General features: G+C 45.4%; 1 protein-coding gene across 1 annotated transcript in view; it reads right to left on the reverse strand.

Moving 5' to 3' along the window:
- The window catches only part of ABHD17A (abhydrolase domain containing 17A, depalmitoylase), a 42,808-nt gene extending 21,127 nt beyond the window's left edge, over positions 1–21,681 (reverse strand). The window contains exons 1-2 of the mRNA XM_063914820.1: positions 20,524–21,681; positions 18,318–18,512 (exon numbers count right to left, since the gene is read on the reverse strand). Coding sequence (XP_063770890.1) covers positions 18,318–18,512; positions 20,524–20,975 — 647 coding nt within the window. The 5' untranslated portion in view covers positions 20,976–21,681. The remainder of the gene's footprint in view (positions 1–18,317; positions 18,513–20,523) is intronic.
- Positions 21,682–21,954: the final 273 nt, after the last annotated feature.

A 21,954-nucleotide genomic window follows, 5' to 3' on the forward strand; every position in this document is an offset into this window, starting at 1 on the left:
AAATTAGCGACGTCGCTCATTTGCCCCCTCCTTGAGCGACGTCGCTCATTTTATCGTCAAGTGTGTATGCCGCCAGCGACGACCGATGCACAGCCCCGCGGGTCGGCAGCGATAGTCGCTGTCGGTAGGGCATGCATGAAGGATATGGACTGTCGTCCACGACCTTCATGCAGGGCTGGCGGGGGCGTGACGTCACTGAGCGGTCATATCGCTCAGTGTGTACAGGCGGCCGCCGACCGGCCGGCCCGGGAGGGGGAAACATTAGACTATGTCGCTCACAGAGCGACATCGTCTAATGTGTATGGGCCTTTAAACAGATTCCAACTGCCAGTTCAACTATTAGACACATTTGCAGACAGAGAGAACATTGGGAGTAATAGATGCGCATCAAAATAACAGGGTAACAATGGAACACTGAAGCAAAGTAGGGTATTTTACCATAATACCATACACATAGCCTGATGCAGAAGCTATAATGGAAGCATACCAGTTGTTTGAAGGTAGAATTTGCATTTGAAACATGCAGGCCTATAATTAAGTCTTGGGGCACATCAAAAAAGCGGGACAGAAGAGACCGTACCAAAGATGGGAGGTACCAGGGACCACATTACAGTTAGAAGTTAATCTAATTCCACCCACAGAGGGAGAATAGCCTGTGTTGCTAGTATTCCGCAGGCGGCGTTCCACTGCTTGTTGGGATTCCGGCATCTATATTGTGATCACTGGGATCCTGACTGGCGGTATGCTAACCGCTTCCCATCTGCTAATAGGGCAAGGAGTAGTAACGAAAAGTATTCATTTGGACTAGATAATACCAGGGTCAGCGATTTCCTACAGATGGGCTAATACATTTACAGAACATTGGTAGACTGGGTTTGTCACAAGAATTTACACAACATAATTCGAGATTATGGGGGATATCCAATTATCCCCGTTAAAACATTGGGTCCGAAAAACGGCCGTTTATCTGACTTTTTTCCGATGTTTCACAGATTATATATATATATTTTTTTTTTTTTTTTTTTTTTTTTTTTTTAACAGGCTATCCTGTTAAGTCGCGTGTTAAAAAAAACAAAACAAAAAAACCTTTCTCCCGAAAACACACAGGTTCCGGGGATTCTGCTTCGCCTGCCGGAAGCAGGTGAAACAAAATCCCTGATAAGTTGGTGCGTGCCGCGGCTTATCGGGGCTAATTAGATTGTCCCGCCGCGGGCTATTAGCCCCGCTAAAAAACTGGGGCTAATTGGATATCCCCCTTAAGGTGGGTACACACTAATAGATATATCTGCAGATCAATTGATCTGCAAATATATCTATGGACGGATCGAGCAGTGTGTTCAGCGTACACACTGCTCGATCAGTCGGAGACTGACGTCATGAACTGGGCAGGCGTGTACACACGCCCGCCCAGTTCAGCTGTTAATCACCGCCGGCCGCCGCAGCATGTGTACGGGCGGTCGGCCGACCGCCCCGTACACACACAGCGACGCGCCAATATATCGGTAGATATATTGGCCGACGGTTGTGCTGCGCGGCCGACGCGATACGTCTGTGAACGACGGAGTTCACAGACGTATCGGCCGTACACACTGGCCGACGGTCCCCGCGATATATCGGCCGTTCAAGAGAACGGCCGATATATCGACCAGTGTGTACGGGCCTTAAGTTACAAAACATTATATCTTAAAAGTTAGAAATATTTTTATTTTTTTTTCATTTTCCAGAAGTACTCAAAGAGTACCCTCAGTCATGTGTGCTGGGTATCCGGATGGTAGGTCGACAGTCAATAGGTCAAACACTATTGGTCGACATGAAAAGGTCAATATTGTTAAAAGGTAGACATGAGTTTTTTACAATTTGTTTTTATTTTTACCTCTTTCATACTTTACCATCCACGTGGACTACAGCTGGGAACAGTAACCTGTGCCAAGCTCAGTGAGGCACCTTGCCTGCAGCCGCTCATCATGCAAGGGGACACAGTGCACTAATTGGAGCTCCTGGTCATGTTACGGAGAAAACAACACCAAAAACCTTGACCTTTTCACTGTGTCGACCTTTCCCATTTTGACACTGTCCATGTCGACCAATAGTGGTCAACCTAATGACTGTTAACCTTATCCTGGTCGACCCATTGATCCTTAACCATGTGCTGTAGATTGTAGATTGTCAAATAGATTATTTTCAACAATGGAATTGCACACCAAGGGCCAAAAGTTTAGAGTTCATGGGGAGAAGCAATATGGTTCATAGATGTAAACACAAGTGGGGTCAAGTGAAAATTTTCTTTACAGTAGGATTCAGGGAGGAGGAAACTATGTCAAAAGTAAAAATAGGAGAATTGGCTCTTAGACTGGGTGCACACTACAAGATATATTGGGCGGTATCCTATTCGTTCCAATGCAACTTCAGACCATTAAAATAGGCTGATATCGGCGATGTATGACCGATGTTCATTAACATGGTATCCAAATAGAGGCAGTTTTGATCAGCTAAAGTTGGACCTGGGATTGCACAAAAACATGATCCCATGTGTTATCGCGACTCCGGCGGCCCCTTATCGCGGATTATGCTTTGGGTGCCTGAGGCAGCTGAAAACTAATCCCCAATAAGTGCCAGCATCTGGAGAAAACGATGCTGGCACTGGGGCTAAAAGTATAGCCCCAAATGATCCTATTAGCAGCGGTAAAGTACCACTGCTAATAGGATACCGCCCATTGTATGATATTTCGTACACATCATTTAGTGTGTTGCACAACTGTGCACGTGCAGCGGAAGTTACAGGCAAGCTGTATCAACGCACTGCACGGTCGTACACCAGATTGTGCACCATGTACCGCACCTTCAATGTATCTTTACATCGCATCACACTGTTAGCTGGGTCAAACATTATGCAGTACGAACCCAGCTAAAGGTAACAGCGTAATGAGGAACTGAAAGTGGACACAGTTTAAGCTTTCACCAAAATGGTGATTAATACTGTAAAATTCTAAATGACAAATGCTGCATTGACTGTGGATACAACAAACATCTGGTCAACACAGCATGCGTTATTGCACCTCATGGAGGAGAGGGGGAGCTGATGATGTTATATCTCAATTGCCAGAGTTCTTTCTACTGACACAGGAACAACAAAGATAATAATTATTATTATTACGATCTAACTACATAAGATGGCTCCCCAAAAATACTTTAACCCAGCGAACCCAGTGGTATCCAAACCGGGTGCTGTGACACCCTGGGGTGCCTCAGAGCACATAGAGGTGTGCTGGGGTTGGTGGTCCAGGACCAAATCAAATTATTTATGGTCAATGTAATAGGCAAAACCAGTGCTTGTGGCTTCCAGTAATAAAACATGTGGACAAATACAAACTAATCCTTTGTTGGGAAAAAATTTAAATAAATGAAAAGTAAAAAAAAAAAAAAAAAAAAATAATCAACGGCAATTCGAACCCTTCACCGGCAATTGAATTCCCCCCATAGTTCAGCACTCATTTTGACGGGAGGAGTAATGGGTGAGACAAGGTAGTGTAACTGTAATTAGGCAATGTATGTCTTCCCTACTATTGTAGAACTAGAAGTCTCAACACATTACACTAGAGCATTTGGTTCAACAGCCGACTGTATACAGTACAACTAGTTTGACTACATCTTGAATATGGGAGGATATAGAAGAATTTGTTAATTATCAAAAGCAGGTGACTTCATAATAAATCAAATGAAGGCTGCCTTAGCCGCTACCTACTGTAATTAATAAATACAATCAAGATTGGTATAAACTTGTACGAATTTTCATACAATAATTATATTAGTAGTATTCAATCTGCAGTGCGAACAGGCTCTTCCTTTTTAAGTCTAACACATTTAACAAATTTCTGCTAACTCGAACAGAACAATGTAGAGAAACAAAGGGCCCGATTCAGCATGGAACACTGCTGCGGCAGCGTTCGCATGCTGGGGCCTTTGGAAGTGTGCAAACACGCCGCAGCCGCACTGTGCGGAGAATGTGCTTTTAAAAATTCATCTAGTAGATTGGCTTGGGAACCCATTCCTCTGTCGAGGTCCTAGTTCTTCAGGCATAGGTATATAGAGCAGGGCATAGTGAAGTGATCGGTCACACCTTCAACGTAACTTGAAATAGCTTTGTTGCACAACAAAGACATTGGAAAATTCCTGTGCAGGCTTTCAAATTTATGCAAGTCATTGATCAAAGCAGTGACATGTCTAACCGGTGTCAGACCAGATCTTGCACATCAGCAGGAGAAATGTCATTAAAGCTTCAAATGCCTCATAACTAGAAAATGGTATTTAAATAATGAAGCTTTCTTAGCAGTGCAAAATTCTTACAAGTTTATACCAATCTTTATCAGAACATTATTTACTGTAGAAATAAGGAAGTTTATTTAGAATATGTATATTTGTCAGCAGCAGGAGACGCGCGTCCCCCGTTCCTTAGGAAATAGATATACATGCAGCAGGGCAGCTGCACTTGTTTTGCAATTGGAGGGCGATTGGTTGATGCCCACAAATATTCACTTCCAGTTCACTCCCCAGGTCGCTGGTAATAGTTCCTGCTTCAGTGTGAACCTGTCTGCCTGCGTTTTACCCGTGACCCGGAGACCTTGCCAGACTGATTGCCTGATCAGATCCAGCTAGCCTTGTATTCAGGTTTTTGTGGAGTTTCCACACAGGCTCTGCTTTGCCTGCATTTCTTTATTATATACATCCTGTGCATTGTTGCATGTAATTACAGTCTGGTTGCTTATAACAAATTTGAGCATTGTTGCTTTCATATTTATTAAGTTGCTTATTACATCTTATGCATTGTTGCATTCAAAATTTGTATATTCAGTGTCATTGCTTTCAACACTATGCATTGTTATACGTACATTTTGTTTATGTTAAGAACACACTCCTCAGTCTGTGCCTTCGCATAGCAGTAAGGTTGTGTCAGGTGAACGTCTCAGGGTACTGCATTTACCCCTGCCCAGCCTCCGATAGTCGCCTTGTATATACAGAAAACCTGAGGGCATCCGAGTACGGGGAGGACCTAATTCACCCTGGAAAGGCGGCTGCTATAGGCGAAGTCTTTGGATGCAGGAGACTAAAAGACTGCTGGGAAGTGGGTAATTGCGTGAGCGTTACAAGGCACCACATATAAAACTGCGAAACTGAGTGTAACCATAACAATATTATATAACAGCCACAAAATGACCTCACATATCAACTGTACCACTGAATAATAAGTAATGTGATTGGTTCCAATCTTCGTAGAAACAACATGTAACTGGCTCACACAATTTTGTCTTGCCCGAAAACACTCAGTTTAATAAACAAACTTCTTATTTAAACAAGGACCATGTCAAAACGGTCATTGCTGGAGAAGTAGTCACCTCAAATACCAGCTGCATATTTGTTCGTACAACTATGTTTCTAAATTAAATATGCCGCTGGTAAGACTAGTAATTAATTGGGCCCTCCGTAAGACCATATACTCCCTGGGGCTTTATTTATGCTCAGTGGTAGAAAAAAAATAAAAATATATAGTCATAATTTAATTGTATGCGAGATGAGATAGAGATAGAGATATATATATATATATCTCCCTCTCTCTATCTTGATGTAAGAAAAAAACAAACAAAAAAAATAAAAGCAACACTGGTGAAAATACCAATGTCTTTGGTGACACTAGAATCAACAGTTTCAAGTCTGTGTCTATGCATGTTACTTTATGTGAAATGCATGTAGAAAAAAAAGTCAGTATGGTATGCAGTGAAAAAGTTGAAAATCACTAGGTTAACATGTGAAAGCGTTAGCATTGCCTGAAAAATACACTGTCGACATGGTGAATGGCCAAAAACAAAAAAGAGCACAGTAATAGTTATCTACTTTATGATGGTATATAAAGATAAGAAATGCTCAATTGTGGGGTATAATTCATTGTTTTGACCTTCACTATTAAATGAAAATACTTCAAATATAGAAGTAAACAAAACACTGGATCATAACAGAGGTGGATCCAATTCTACAAGACAACTCATAAACTACAGTCTAAGATTTTGTTTTTGACAAATGGCTGGTTTAATGTTTGTGAACACTATAATATGTTTAACAAGGGTGGGACAATTCAAGTAGCCACTGGACATAATTACACACAGAGATCCGTGCTTAAATGCTAAGCAATCTGACTAGATTACTTAGAAATTAAGCACGGATCTCTCCGTGTGTATGCCCATAGTGATAGCAATGCGCGGTCTCCCATGCATGCTAAATCTAGTAGATCGCTCACTTCACTGCTGTGTGAAGTGAGCCCTCCCATGCTCAGCACACATCGCGCTGTGCTGAGCGGGGGAGAGACGTGCGCTGAGGGGTCTGTGCTAGATCGCTCCGCACACATCTTCCCTTGTGTATGGGGCTTAAGAATTCAGAGCCATGCAATTACCTCCAGCGGTATACTCGCAACAAGCCCTGAAAGCGCACACACAGTGTAATGGTTACTGTCTCACATCACTGAGGTTATGGGTTTGAGTCCCACCATGGCCCTAACTGTGCGAAGTTTGTATATTCTCTCTGTGCTCACGGTGGTTTCCTCCGGGTACTCTGTTTTCCTCCCACAATCCTAAAATATACAGGTAGGTTAATTTGCTCCCAACTAAACTAACCCTAGCGTGAATTAGTGTGCGTGTACATGTGGTAGGGAATAGAGATTGTAAGCTCTGCTAAGGCAGGGACTGAAGTGAATGATCAAATATTCTCTGTAAAGCGCAGCGGAATATGTGTGCACTATATAAATAACTGGTAATAAATTATACATATGGAGATTCTTGAAGTTAATAATTAAGGTTGATGAGAACAAATGTGGATCAAGGCAAATGTGAATGGTAATCTATATTTGCCCTGGTAATGATAGCAATAGTAGACACAATAATTTTATATATTTCTTAAAGTGATACCAGATGTTTACACCTCTAAAAAGGGAACTACCAGCATGCCTGGTCAAGGTGACATGTTGCAACTGGAGTAATAACCAGATGAGAAGAAAACACCAGTAAGAAAATATAAATCAGTTTTTCATGAAAAAATAAAAAAATAAAAATGTAAGAAATGAAACAACTATAACAAGTCCCTTTGGATGGCACAGATAGCCCATTTTAAACCTTTATTATTCTTCTTCATTATATTGAGCTTCATTTGCGCTATTCAGCGGTGTCCGGAATCCTGACAATAAGAGGGAGGGAACAATGCATCACGTGTCTAGCACCAGGCTGCAGCCTCCGTATCTCTGTGGACAGGAACTGCATATCAAGTCCTTCACTTTGGCTGGGGCTCCCCGACCCTAGGTATGGCCTTGGATACCCGATACCCATGCCAAAACAGTTTCACCATGCTAACTCTGACCATGGAAGGGACTTGTTCAGCTGGCAGAGTAATAGCATATGCTTACAATATGAAGCTGGGTACACACTTAGCGTTGTGTACCCAGTCCGACATCGCCGCCAATAGGACCCGGCATGCGGCAAGTGCATACACACTTGCATATGCCGGGTCCAACGTAGGGGAAGTGGGGTTTAAGGGAGCCATATGAAATGCTGCATTGCTAGCGATATCCCCCCCTGTAGGCCCTGCTGCAGAGCCAATGGGGGATGTCGCTAGCGACCCACTGGAGCACGCACATCATTGGTACATACTAGATGAGGTGTCGCTCCAATCTGTGCAATCGGCAGATTTATAATCCGCAGTGTACCCCACTTAAAATCCTTACTTTACAAGATATTGCACACACAAAAATAATCACAAATGCTATTCATTGAGTTAACCGATTGAATATAGACAGAATATATTAAACAGACTGATTGGATTTTAAACAATTACGTATTTTCAATAGACAGATGAAATAAAGGTATTGAGCTTGTGTGAATAAGGAAATAGATGCCTGATGCAGGAGTAAGTTCTCATTTGTGAGCTATCCTTTCAGTATTTGTGAAGTAAATTTTTAGTACCTTTCAGTAATAAGCCTGGAGACAATTTACAGGCAAAAGCAAGAAAACTGTAAGTGAGGTATTTCTGAAGTTATAAACTTTGTTTTTTAAATACAGAGAAACTCTAGATTCAGTAGCAGATCTTGCCACGGGCAAGCAGGACTTTTGCCCGGGGCGCCGCCTTCCGGAGTGCGCTGGCGCCACTGCGGTGCCCTCCGGCTGTGCGGCTGTTTCTCCTGTGAAGGGAAACTAGACGCGTAGCGTCTAGTTTCCCTTCGTGGAGAGGACCTTTGCTGAACGGTGCGCGATGACGTCATCGCGCACCGCACTGCAAAGGTACTCTCCATGAAGGGAACTAAACGCTACGCGTCTAGTTTCCCTTCGTGGACAGGACCTATTGCTGTTCAGTGCGCGATGACATCATTGTGTACCGCTCAGCATGTAAGCGGCGCTACTACTGTACAGGGGGCGTAAATGACCACGCCCCTTGTATTAAGCCACACCCGTTTCCTGCCCGGGGCGCGGAGAGGGCTCGAACCGGCTCTGTCTAGATTGCAGCAAGGGAATGGAAGGTAGACAGGTAAACACAGGTTGAGTATCCCATATCCAAATATTCCGAAATACAGAATTTTTTGAGTGAGGCTGAAATAGTGAAACCTTTGTTTTCTGATGGCTCAATGTACACAAACTTTATTTAATACACAAAATTATTCCAAATATTGTATTAAATGACCTTCAGGCTGTGTGTATAAGGTGTATATGTAACAAATGCATTCTGTGCTTAGACTTAGGTCCCATCACCATGACATGCAGTTATTCCAAAAAAACGGAAAAATCCGATATCCAAAATACTTCTGGTCCCAAGCATTTTGGATATGGGATACTGAACCTGTACTAACAATAAATGATTAGATAAAGCTGAGGAAGAATAGATGAATTAAAAAAAAAAAAAAAATAAGATTTTACTCACCGGTAAATCTATTTCTCGTAGTCCGTAGTGGATGCTGGGAACTCCGTAAGGACCATGGGGAATAGACGGGCTCCGCAGGAGACTGGGCACTCTAAAAAGAAAGATTAGGTACTGTCTGGTGTGCTCTGGCTCCTCCCTCTATGCCCCTCCTCCAGACCTCAGTTAGGATACTGTGCCCGGAAGAGCTGACACAATAAGGAAGGATTTTGAATCCCGGGTAAGACTCATACCAGCCACACCAATCACACCGTATTACTCGTGATACTATACCCAGTTAACAGTATGAAATATAACTGAGCCTCTCAACAGATGGCTCAACAATAACCCTTTAGTTAGGCAATAACTATATACAAGTATTGCAGACAATCCGCACTTGGGATGGGCGCCCAGCATCCACTACGGACTACGAGAAATAGATTTACCGGTGAGTAAAATCTTATTTTCTCTGACGTCCTAGTGGATGCTGGGAACTCCGTAAGGACCATGGGGATTATACCAAAGCTCCCAAACGGGCGGGAGAGTGCGGATGACTCTGCAGCACCGAATGAGAGAACTCAAGGTCCTCCTCAGCCAGGGTATCAAATTTGTAGAATTTAGCAAACGTGTTTGCCCCTGACCAAGTTGCAGCTCGGCAAAGTTGTAAAGCCGAGACCCCTCGGGCAGCCGCCCAAGATGAGCCCACTTTCCTCGTGGAATGGGCTGTTACTGATTTAGGATGCGGCAATCCAGCCGCAGAATGCTCCAGCTGAATTGTGCTACAAATTCAGCGAGCAATAGTCTGCTTAGAAGCAGGAGCACGTATTTTGTTGGGTGCCTACAGGATAAAAAACGAGTCAGTTTTCCTGACTCCAGCCGTCCTGGAAATATAAATTTTTAAGGCCCTGACTTCGTCCAGTAACTTGGAATCTTCCAAGTCCCTAGTAGCCGCAGGCACTACAATAGGTTGGTTCAAGTGAAAAGCTGATACCACCTTAGGGAGAAACTGGGGACGAGTCCTCAATTCTGCCCTATCCATATGGAAAATCAGATAAGGGCTTTTACATGACAAAGCCGCCAATTCTGACACACGCCTGGCCGAAGCCAAGGCCAATAACATGACCACTTTCCACGTGAGATATTTCAAATCCACAGTTTTAAGTGGCTCAAACCAATGTGATTTTAAGAAACTCAACACCACGTTGAGATCCCAAGGTGCCACAGAAGGCACAAAAAAGGGGCTGAATATGTAGCACTCCCTTTACAAATGTCTGAACTCCAGGCAGTGAAGCCAGTTCTTTCTGGAAGAAAATCGACAGAGCCGAAATCTGGACCTTAATAGAACCCAAATTTAGGCCCATAGTCACTCCTGACTGTAGGAAGTGCAGAAAACGACCAAGCTGAAATTCCTCTGTTGGGGCCTTCCTGGCCTCACACCACGCAACATATTTTCGCCAAAAGACGGTGATAATGGTTTGCGGTTACTTCTTTCCTGGCTTTTATCAGCGTAGGAATGACTTCCTCCGGAATGCCCTTTTGCTTTAGGATCCGGAATTCAACCGCCATGCCGTCCAACGCAGCCGCGGTAAGTCTTGGAACAGACAGGGCCCCTGCTGTAGCAGATCCTGTCTGAGCGGTAGAGGCCATGGGTCCTCTGATATTATTTCTTGAAGTTCTGGGTACCAAGCTCTTCTTGGCCCATCCGGAACCACGAGTATCGTTCTTACTCCTCGTTTTCTTATTATTCTCAGTACCTTTGGTATGAGAGGCAGAGGAGGGAATACATAAACCGACTGGTACACCCACGGTGTCACTAGAGCGTCCACAGCTATTGCCTGAGGGTCCCTTGACCTGGCGCAATATAGTTTTTTGTTTAGACGGGACGCCATCATGTCCACCTGTGGCCTTTCCCAACGGTTTACCAACAGTTGGAAGACTTCTGGATGAAGTCCCCACTCTCCCGGGTGTCGGTCGTGTCTGCTGAGGAAGTCTGCTTCCCAGTTGTCCACTCCCGGAATGAACACTGCTGACAGTGCTAAGACGTGATTTTCCGCCCATCGGAGAATCCTTGTGGCTTCTGCCATCGCCATCCTGCTTCTTGTGCCGCCCTGTCGGTTTACATGGGCGACTGCCGTGATGTTGTCTAATTGGATCAGTACCGGCTGGTTTTGAAGCAGAGGCCTTGCCAGACTTAGGGCATTGTAAATGGCCCTCAGTTCCAGAATATTTATGTGTAGGGACGACTCCTGACTTGACCAAAGTCCTTGGAAATTTCTTCCCTGTGTGACTGCCCCCCAGCCTCGAAGGCTGGCATCCGTGGTTACCAGGACCCAGTCCTGTATGCCGAATCTGCGGCCCTCTTGAAGATGAGCACTCTGCAGCCACCACAGTAGAGATAACCCTGTCTCCAAGGACCAGGGTTATCAGCCGATGCATCTGAAGATGCGATTGTCCAAGAGGTCCCACTGAAAGGTTCTTGCATGGAACCTGCCGAATGGAATTTTGCTTCGTAAGAAGCTACCATTTTTCCCAGGACTCGTGTGCAGTGATGCACCGATACCTGTTTTGGTTTCAGGAGGTCTCTGACTAGAGATGACAGCTCCTTGGCTTTCTCCTGCGGGAGAAACACTTTTTTCTGTTCTGTGTCCAGAACCATCCCCAGGAACAGCAGGCGTGTGGTAGGAACCAGCTGTGACTTTGGAATCTATAGAATCCATCCGTGCTGTTGTAGCACTTCCCGAGATAGTGCTACTCCGACCAACAACTGCTCCATGGACCTCGCCTTTATAAGGAGATCGTCCAAGTACGGGATAATTAAAAACTCCCTTTTTTCGAAGGAGTATCATCATTTCTGCCATTACCTTGGTAAAGACCCTCGGTGCCGTGGACAGTCCAAACGGCAGTGTTTGGAATTGGTAATGGCAATCCTGTACCACAAATCTGAGGTACTCCTGGTGAGGATGGTAAATGGGGACATGTAGGTAAGCATCCTTGATGTCCAGGGATACCATGTAATCCCCCTCCTCCAGGCTTGCAATAACCGCCCTGAGCGATTCCATGTTGAACTTGAATTTTTTTATGTATGTGTTCAAGGACTTCAAATTTAAAATGGGTCTCACCGAACCGTCCGGTTTCGGTACCACAAACAGTGTGGAATAGTAACCCCGTCCTTGTTGAAGTAGGGGCACCTTGACTATCACCTGCTGGGAATACAGCTTGTGAATTGCCTCTAGCACAGCCTCCCTGCCTGAGGGAGTTGTCGGCAAGGCAGATTTGAGGAAAACGGCGGGGGGGAGACGCCTCGAATTCCAGCCTGTACCCCTGAGATACTACTTGAAGGATCCAGGGATCCACCTGTGAGCGAGCCCACTGATCGCTGAAATTTTTGAGGCGGCCCCCCTCCGTACCTGGCTACGCTTGTGGAGCCCCCGCGTCATGCGGTGGACTCAGAGGAAGCGGGGGAAGAATTTTGATTCTGGGAACAGGCTGACTGGTGCAGCTTTTTCCCTCTTCCCTCGTCTCTGTGCAGAAAGGAAGCGCCTTTGACCAGCTTGCTTTTCTGAAGCCGAAAGGACTGTACCTGATAATACAGTGCTTTCTTAGGCTGTGAGGAAACCTGAGGTAAAAATTTTTCTTCCCAGCTGTTGCTGTGGATACGAGGTCCCAGAGACCATCCCCAAACAATTCCTCACCCTTATAAGGCTCTATGTGCCTTTTAAAGTCAGCATCACCTGTCCAGTGTCGGGTCTCTAATACCCTCCTGACAGAATGGACATTGCATTAATTCTGGATGCCAGCCGGCAAAATATCCCTCTGTGCATCCCTCATATATAAGACGACGTCTTATATTCGCAAAATAGTATCCCTGTTTGACAGGGTTACAGACCACGCTGCAGCAGCACTATCTGCAGGTCTCAGTCTAGTACCCGAGTGTGTAAATACAGACTTCAGGATAGCCTCCTGCTTTTTATCAGCAGGTACCTCCAAAGTGGCCGTATCCTAAGACGGCAGTGCCACCTTTTTTGACAAACGTGTGAGCGTCTTATCCACCCTAGGGGATATCTCCCAGCGTAACTTATCCTCTGGCGGGAAAAGGTACGCCATCAGTAACTTTTTAGAAATTACCAGTTTCTTATCGGGGGAACCCACGCTTTTTCACACTTCATTCACTCATTTGACGGGGGAACAAAACACTGCCTGCTTTTTCTCCCCAAACATAAAACCCTTTTTTAGTGGTACTTGGGTTAATGTCAGAAATGTGTAACACATTTTTTATTGCCGGGATCATGTAACGGATGTTCTTAGTGGATTGTGTATATGTCTCATCCTCGTCGACACTGGAGTCAGACTCCGTGTCGACATCTGTGTCTGCCATCTGAGGGAGCGGGCGTTTTTGAGCCCCTGATGGCCTTTGAGACGCCTGGGCAGGCGCGGGCTGAGAAGCCGGCTGTCCCATAGCTGTTACGTCATCCAGCCTTTTATGTAAGGAGTTGACACTGTCGGTTAATACCTTCCACCTATCCAACCACTCTGGTGTCGGCCCACAGGGGGCGACATCCCATTTATCGGCATCTGCTCCGCCTCCACATAAGCCTCCTCATCAAACATGTCGACACAGCCGTACCGACACACCGCACACACACAGGGAATGCTCTGACTGAGGACAGGACCCCACACAGCCCTTTGGGGAGACAGAGAGAGAGAGTATGCCAGCACACACCAGAGCGCTATATAATGTAGGGATAAACAACACTATCACTGAGTGAGTTTTCCCCAATAGCTGCTTGTATAAACAATATTGCGCCTAAATTTAGTGCCCCCCCTCTTTTTAACCCTTTGAGCCTGAAAACTACAGGGGAGAGCCTGGGGAGCTGTCTTCCAGCTACACTGTGAAGAGAAAATGGCACCAGTGTGCCGAGGGAGATAGCTCCGCCCCTTTTTCGCGGACTTTTCTCCCGCTTTTTTATGGATTCTGGCAGGGGTAATTATCACATATATAGCCTCTGGGGCTATATATTGTGATTATTTTGCCAGCCAAGGTGTTTTTATTGCTGCTCAGGGCGCCCCCCCCCAGCGCCCTGCACCCTCAGTGACCGGAGTGTGAAGTGTGTATGAGGAGCAATGGCGCACAGCTGCAGTGCTGTGCGCTACCTTGGTGAAGACTGAAGTCTTCTGCCGCCGATTTTCCGGACCAGCTTCATGCTTCTGGCTCTGTAAGGGGGACGGCGGCGCGGCTCCGGGAACGAACACCAAGGACGGGTCCTGCGGTCGATCCCTCTGGAGCTAATGGTGTCCAGTAGCCTAAGAAGCCCAAGCTAGCTGCAAGCAGGTAGGTTCGCTTCTTCTCCCCTTAGTCCCTCGTTGCAGTGAGCCTGTTGCCAGCAGGTCTCACTGTAAAATAAAAAACCTAACATATACTTTCTTTCTAGGAGCTCAGGAGAGCCCCTAGTGTGCATCCAGCTCGGCCGGGCACAGAAATCTAACTGAGGTCTGGAGGAGGGGCATAGAGGGAGGAGCCAGTGCACACCAGATAGTACCTAATCTTTCTTTTAGAGTGCCCAGTCTCCTGCGGAGCCCGTCTATTCCCCATGGTCCTTACGGAGTTCCCAGCATCTACTAGGACGTCAGAGAAAAGAAAGTAACTTAAATAAAAAAAGTGATCACAAGTCAGAAATCTGTCAGTAGAGTTTGGCAATAAACAAACTCCAAACACATTTCCAAAATACTCCCCGCGCATTTACCCGTGTTTTTAGAGCTAGTGGAAAAGGGGTATAAGAGGATGGCCCTTATGAAGAACTGGACCACCGTGTATAGGTAACAAGCACTTCTACAGTGATCACAGTGCACTAAGGGGCTGATTCAATGGTTTTGGGCATCTAAAAATCCCATCTAAGCGAAACTTTTTAGAAAAATTGGCACAATTCAATTGTGTTTGGGCTCCCATGCACATTGTGCATGTCGCGCCCGAACTGCCTAAAATGGCTACACCTGTCTAAACTCCCATCTTTGGGCATCCACGATGGCGAATTTCCACATATTTTTTCTTGCGCCTCAGGAGGTCATTCCCACGGCTATTGGATGCCTAAACAGAGCAACAATTGAATTTCTCAGATTCGTGCACCCTTTCAGGGACAAGAAATCATATACAATAGTTCTTAAGGCCCGTACACACTGGTCGATATATCGTCCGTTCTCTTGAACGGCCGATATATCGCGGGACCGTCGGCCAGTGTGTACGGCCGATACGTCTGTGAACTCAGTTATATATTGGCGCGTCGCTGTGTGTGTACGGTGCGGTCGGCCGACCGCCCGTACACATGCTGCGGCGGCCGGCGGTGATTGACAGCTGAACTGGGCGGGCGTGTGTACACGCCCGCCCAGTTCATGACGTCAGTCCCGATCCGACCATAGATATATCTGCAGATATATCTATTAGTGTGTACCCACCTTAAGTGTCCTCATGGGTTTCCCCAAGGTATCATTGTCCCTTAGAGACAAAGTTGCAATTAGGGGTGTGTGAGCGATGAATCACATGGGGCCATACAGTTGCTGCCCCATGACACCTGCATGTGACTTGGTTGCCTGAAGCAGCATTTTGCATACTGCAGGGCCACCTGGGGCATTCAAGGGATGCTCCAGGCAGGTAGTCTGTGGAGCTGCCCACAGCGTCCTTAGGATGCTCCGGAAAGTGCTATACTTCCCAGAGCCAGCGGTCCTGCCAACTAGGCATGATGTTATGTGTTTCGGGTCGGGCCAGGCACAAGGCACACTGCTGCCTTGTTACAGTACTGCTTGGGATCCACCACAAGGTAATGCGTGTGGCAATAAATAGTGGTACTACAAATGGGAAAGCTTAGAAACATCACTTTTCAGGAAAAAAAACAACTACTTTGCACTTTATTTAGGTACACCAGTTTAGATACGATTTATTAATTACTGTTATTAACTTTTCTGCTGCTGCTTGGTACAAAATTAGCATATATTATTTGTTTTATTTTGAGGGCTAAAGAGTGCACGGATATAACTTAATACATTACATTGACTCTCAAAACCTTACTTTCCCAGTTTACTACAGCATGAATTGGCAGGCATCCAAAACTTCTGTTAAGGTTACACCAAGGCCTAGGAAATGTTAGAACATGTCCCCCCAGCTTGAGATCCAGGCAGGGAGTGAGGTCCAGCAGGAGGACCAATCACAATCTCATCACTCAGAATTGTGATCAGCCCTCTCTCCTTCTAAACAAAGACTAAAGGCCCATATAGACGGGCCAATGCGGGGAGAGATGTGTGCTGAGCGAACCGCTCAGCACACATCTCTCTTGCCGCTCAGCACAGCGTGATCTGTCCTGAGCGTGCGGGGGGGCCGCTCACTTCACCCAGCGGGTGAAGTGAGCGACCCGCTAGATTAGCCTGCACGGCAGGCCAATCTAGCAGCAGCGATAGCGATGCGCGGGGCTGCGCATCGCTATCGCTGTAAGGGCTACACACGGAGCGATCAGGTTTATATTCTAAGCAATCTAGTCAGATTGCTTAGAATATCACTCCGTGAGTACCCCCCTTAAGATGAAGCACTGCTGAAAGTACAGCCATAGCAGACCCAGGGAATCCAGCTCAGGGTCATTGCACATTAGGAAAGTCTTTTCTTAGTAGCACAGATTTAGGTTTTTACAAGAGGTTACATAATTGTTTTGGCCGTTTACGCCACATTCATAGCAATTCCCAATTTATTTCAATGGGATTGTAATCTCCACGTAGAAGTACTCCTTAAAATGAATGGAAGGACACAGCACTGTTAACTATTTTTGTTTCTCCACACATAAGTAGTGACTAGTTAATTTCAGGAAGTCCTCATGTATGAAATCTGGGTTTCATTAACTGCCAGCAAAGGGAACGGTCAAGGACTCACTGCTCTGATAATTTAGCGGCCGGTAATGGTGATATACACACGCACTGTACATACAAGAAAAGTATTTCACTCCAGGTTGATATGTATAAACTCATAATAATTTTGGGGACATATGGAATGTAGTAAAAAATTACAATGTTGACACTCATTATGTCAACATTGTCAGAGTGTCGACATTAGGGGGGTGGTTATGTTTAGGCACTAGAGGGAAGGTTAGGGGGTAGAGATTAGGGTTAGGAGAGAAATACTTATCTGAACACAGCAGGATAACAGTTCTGACCTGGAAGTCACATGGAGTATCGAGAAGACGCACTGGAACCGCTGCGTTTGAACCTTGTGTCAATTTTTTTTTTTTATATATATATTACTATGTGCGGAAAGCACACACATCTGTTCCTTAAACTTTGAAATACAGTATGACATATGAATGCGGGTCTTCTTAAGTAGATCAAAGCTATGTCATTTAGACTTCTCAGTTACCAACTGAAGATAATTTCACCCTTTCCTCTTCCAACTTTTCACTGCCTGACATACGGTGCTCATCTCATGGCACAGTTCATTATGGCTGTGGGCCACAGCAACAAGACATTAGCTTTTATTCAACTTTTAATGGTAGTTATGAGTTACAACCCTGATTCACAGATGGACGCATTAGCACAGCCGCTGTGCTAAAATATGCCAATACCGTAAGAGGTGTCTTCTGTAAATAGACTTCTCCTGCTGGCTTCTCTGATCCGCTGCTGTGCCCGAGAACAGATCATCTGCTCCATCTTACGCAGGATGCTCAGAGTTTTCACACTGGCTGGCCAAGTGAAGCGGACACTGGCCTTGGCACATCCAGAATATGGGGCCAACATGCTCAAATTTTCTGAAACACTGGCCATACGGTATCCGGTCTTTAGGTCGACAACATTTAGGGCGACCATTATTGGTCAACATGCATTAGGTCGCCATCAGCTTTTTTACATGTTTCTATTTTTTTTAACTTTTTTATACTTTACGATCCATGCGGACTACGATTGAGAATAGTAACATGTGCCAAGTGCATCGGTAGCAGAGCGAGGCACCTTGGCCGAAGCAGGGCGAGCCATGCGAGGGGACATGGTGCACTAATTGGGGTTCCCAGTTACTTTACGAAGATAACGACACCCCAAATATATAGATATATATAAAAAAAAAAAAAACTCATGTTTACCTTTTTCCATGTCGACCTAATGACAGTGTTGACCTAGTCACTGTCGACCAATAGTGGTCGACCTAATGACTGTCAACCATATGATCCACACCCGGCTGTACGTGCCTCCTAATTGCCATAGCATGTCAATCATGCTGGGGCATATGGGGCACTGCGACCCTCATCGCAGAAAAAGATCTGGACACGTGCAGTACAGATCTACAACCATCGGCTTTGAGTACTCCTCTGTATCAGGTCCTAAGTCATGAAATAAGGCCTTGTTTAACAAAGTAATTGTATCCACATCTCACTCACCGAGTACGTAGAGCTTGCCAGGCCGCATCAATGTCTGCATACAGGTTTTTTTCCGAGGGGCGTCCTGAGCTAGCTCCATAACCAGAGTAGTCATATGAGAAGATGTTACAGTTGATTCGTGTCCCTAGGCCCAAGTAAAAACTGCTCATCTGTCCCAAATCCACTGCATTGCCATGAGAAAAGAGGAGTGTGAACCTGTACAAACAGACATAGACAAAAAAAAAATAGGGGGAAGAGAAAAATAGAAGACGTAAGCAAAAAAAAAAAAAAAAAAAGAAGGAGGGAAAGATCGGTAGTACAACGTTTTATTAAAAATAATTCACTTAAGTAAAATCAGAATAATTGTCACGATTCTTTCATTTTTCTCTCCAAGGTAAACCATTCTTTACTACAAGGGGCTAAATTACACACAGTTTTTACAGTTCTGAAATGAGGATCACTATATTGAAAATGCAAGTTGACATATAAAAGGGAGTTGCTCCAAACATTCACAAACATACTACTTTCAGGAGCTCATCAGAAATGTAGGCACTCAAAAACATTTTTATACATAGGATGTATTTCCCTACACACAGCAGTCTTCCTGTGCATACCACCATTAAAGAAAACACAGCCAGACTCGCTTTCTTTTAGCACAATCGTCTAATCACAAAACAAAAGTCCGGCAGAGCTGCACTGTAAATGCATTGCATAATCTAAATAGCTAAAGTTTGCTAACTGTATGCAGGGGACGGGGTGTACAAATGTATTTGTGAATGTTAGTAGGATCTCTCCATCTCAGCTTGTATATAAGGTTTGTCACATTCTAAAACAGTTTCCTGAATACTACATAGATGTATATCTGCATATAAAGAAAATTAAAACGTTTGCACAATATAAATTGTGAACTTCACTAATGCCACAAGCATGTTTTTGTGGTTTATAATATATAAATCCTTGTTTCAGATTGTAAGTGCAAGCAAAACAATGAAGGATTATATACACACACGAGAAGTGTACAGGGCATATGCAGCAAGTGATATATATACATATATATATATATATATATATATATATATATAAAATGATCAGCAGCAGCAGCAGCACGTGGCAGCGCGAGACGTATCGAGCACAGGGTGCGCGCGGGTTAAATGAAGGATTATATACACACACGAGAAGTGTACAGGGCATATGCAGCAAGTGATATATATACATATATATATATATATATATATATATATAAAATGATCAGCAGCAGCAGCAGCACGTGGCAGCGCGAGACGTATCGAGCACAGGGTGCGCGCGGGTTCAATGAAGGATTATATACACACACGAGAAGTGTACAGGGCATATGCAGCAAGTGATATATATATATATATATATATATATATATATATATATAAAATGATCAGCCGCAGCAGCAGCAGCACGTGGCAGCGCGAGACGTATCGAGCACAGGGTGCGCGCGGGTTCAATGAAGGATTATATACACACACGAGAAGTGTACTGGGCATATGCTCGGGTCTGAAGCAGAGACACAGCTAACACAAGGGACTTTAAATGATCTCACCTTTATGCAGGTGCGTTCATGCAGGGAGGGACTGATGCACTAAGCAGAAGCAGTGGCCGGGTGGCGCTGATAATGACTCCTCCCCCCAATGGTGACGGATGGTCACATGGGTGTGACATCATCATAGGTCCCTTAGGCCACTTGGATCTAGCACCTACCCTGATGTAAAGGGCCTGCCACATTGGACGATATTTCAAATATCGCTCACTTTGAGCATTCTGAGCGACATAGTTTAAAATATCGCCTATTGTGGCCGGTGTGAACACCGATCAATGCATTCTCCTGCCGGTCGCCAACGAGGTCGTCTGTCCCGGCAGCTCAATTCTGGCTACATCGTTGACGACACAGTGCATATCGTTCAGTGCGGCCTGTGCGAATGCTGAGCGATGACATGCAGAACAAACATTTAAATAAAGGCGCCAAAACCATAGAGTCAAACGATTTAGGCATATCGTTCAGTCATTCATGAAATCACTCGGTGTGGCCGCTCTATCACGTTCATTATCCTTTCACCCTGGAGTCCAGGAAGTTCAAGGGAAAATAATGAACGATATCGTTCATGACGTCCATTGTGACAGGCCCTTAAGTATACATTCCTGTATTGTTACCAATGTAAATCAACTTGACAACTCATTGAATAGAAGTGACTACAAATACCTTGCACCAGGAACACAACGAATATACATGCAGGCAATTCTGTTTCCACGGCTGCTCTTGGCCATAAAAACTTCTATGGTGTCCAGCTCATGCTGAGTGTACTGGAAGTCAGCACGATCAGACAGATGCAGCTTCCAGCGTCCCATGACCCCAGTCCCAGCTCGCCCAGCAGCAGCCCTTGTAGAGGCATCTTGCTCTGGCACGATAGTGTAGGTGGGTGAGGGGGGCAGGAATGCCAGCTTGGCTGCAATCCTGCCTGGAAATGGAGGGCAACAGAACAGGCAGCACAACTCCTTTATGGAAAACCCGTTCATCTCCCACAACAAAAGCAGACAAACTAAAAACGTCTTAAAACAAAATATTAAAAAAAAAAAAAAGCCTTTGTTTTTCAGTAAAAAATAATAATAAGAATCTGGAGCTAGATCTAATAACATCCCATAGTGGCCATGCATACAAGGTTCCCCAGAACAAAATCACTATAAAACTATGACCACAGCTTGATTGGCCAGCTTCTGGGAAAGAAACATATTTGATATAGAAAATGCAGCTAGTTTGGACATGGAGTTTAGTGTTTTCCGGTTCATCAGCTGTATGTATTATATTCGCCGGTCAGACACTCCTGAAACCTGGGTAACACTAGTGCTCCACACAGTACACTGCTACACGTCTGTGTGTCTGGATACATGTGTATGACCGTACACATACATTGTGCTGCTCATTGCAGCAGCCTGGGGAAGGACACAGGGAGCAGGGGCACCAGCAGTGCTAGGACCCTTGCCCAGCACAGCAAAACTTCCCGATGCCAGGAACAGATCTGCCAGAGCAATTACAGGGACGCCGGAGCCCGGGCTACATGTCCCTGCTGTGTGTCTATATACACGGGGCTGCTGCTGCCGGCCCTGATTAGCAGCCGACCTGCTGCTGCGGGACTCCCGATCTCTATGCGGGTGTCACAGGGACCCCTCCACAGCCGACTAAGTCCAGAGGCTCCATGGCTCAGCAAGGTGACCGTGCCCGGCAGAGTCCGTAACCGCAGCGGCTGTCACCAGGTGACTCCAACTGGCCCCCTGGCTGTCTCTCTCCGTACACCTCCCGGCTGTCTCTGGACGTCTCTTCTTTCTTGTAGCTTGGATGTCTCCAGGTGCCGGATGTGACTCTCACGCTGGAAGTGACGAGAGAGGGAGAGACCAGGAGACTGGGAACGAGCAGGGAGAAACCGTGTGACCCGGGGATGAGGCGGGGCTAGTAGAAAGGGGAAGGCATAATAAGAGGGTCGGAGAGGGTTAATATTAAACACACCTCTGCCTCAGCCGCTCTACAGATGATTGATGGGCGCCTGTACTGTCTGTTGCTTGGCTTCTAGCTTTAGGGGCGGAGAACCGGGATGGCAAGTGTGGTCAAGCTGTGATTGGCATGTTGACCACGCCCTGT

This window comes from Pseudophryne corroboree, chromosome 1 (genome assembly GCF_028390025.1).
Source record: "Pseudophryne corroboree isolate aPseCor3 chromosome 1, aPseCor3.hap2, whole genome shotgun sequence".
Lineage (NCBI taxonomy): Eukaryota > Metazoa > Chordata > Amphibia > Anura > Myobatrachidae > Pseudophryne > Pseudophryne corroboree.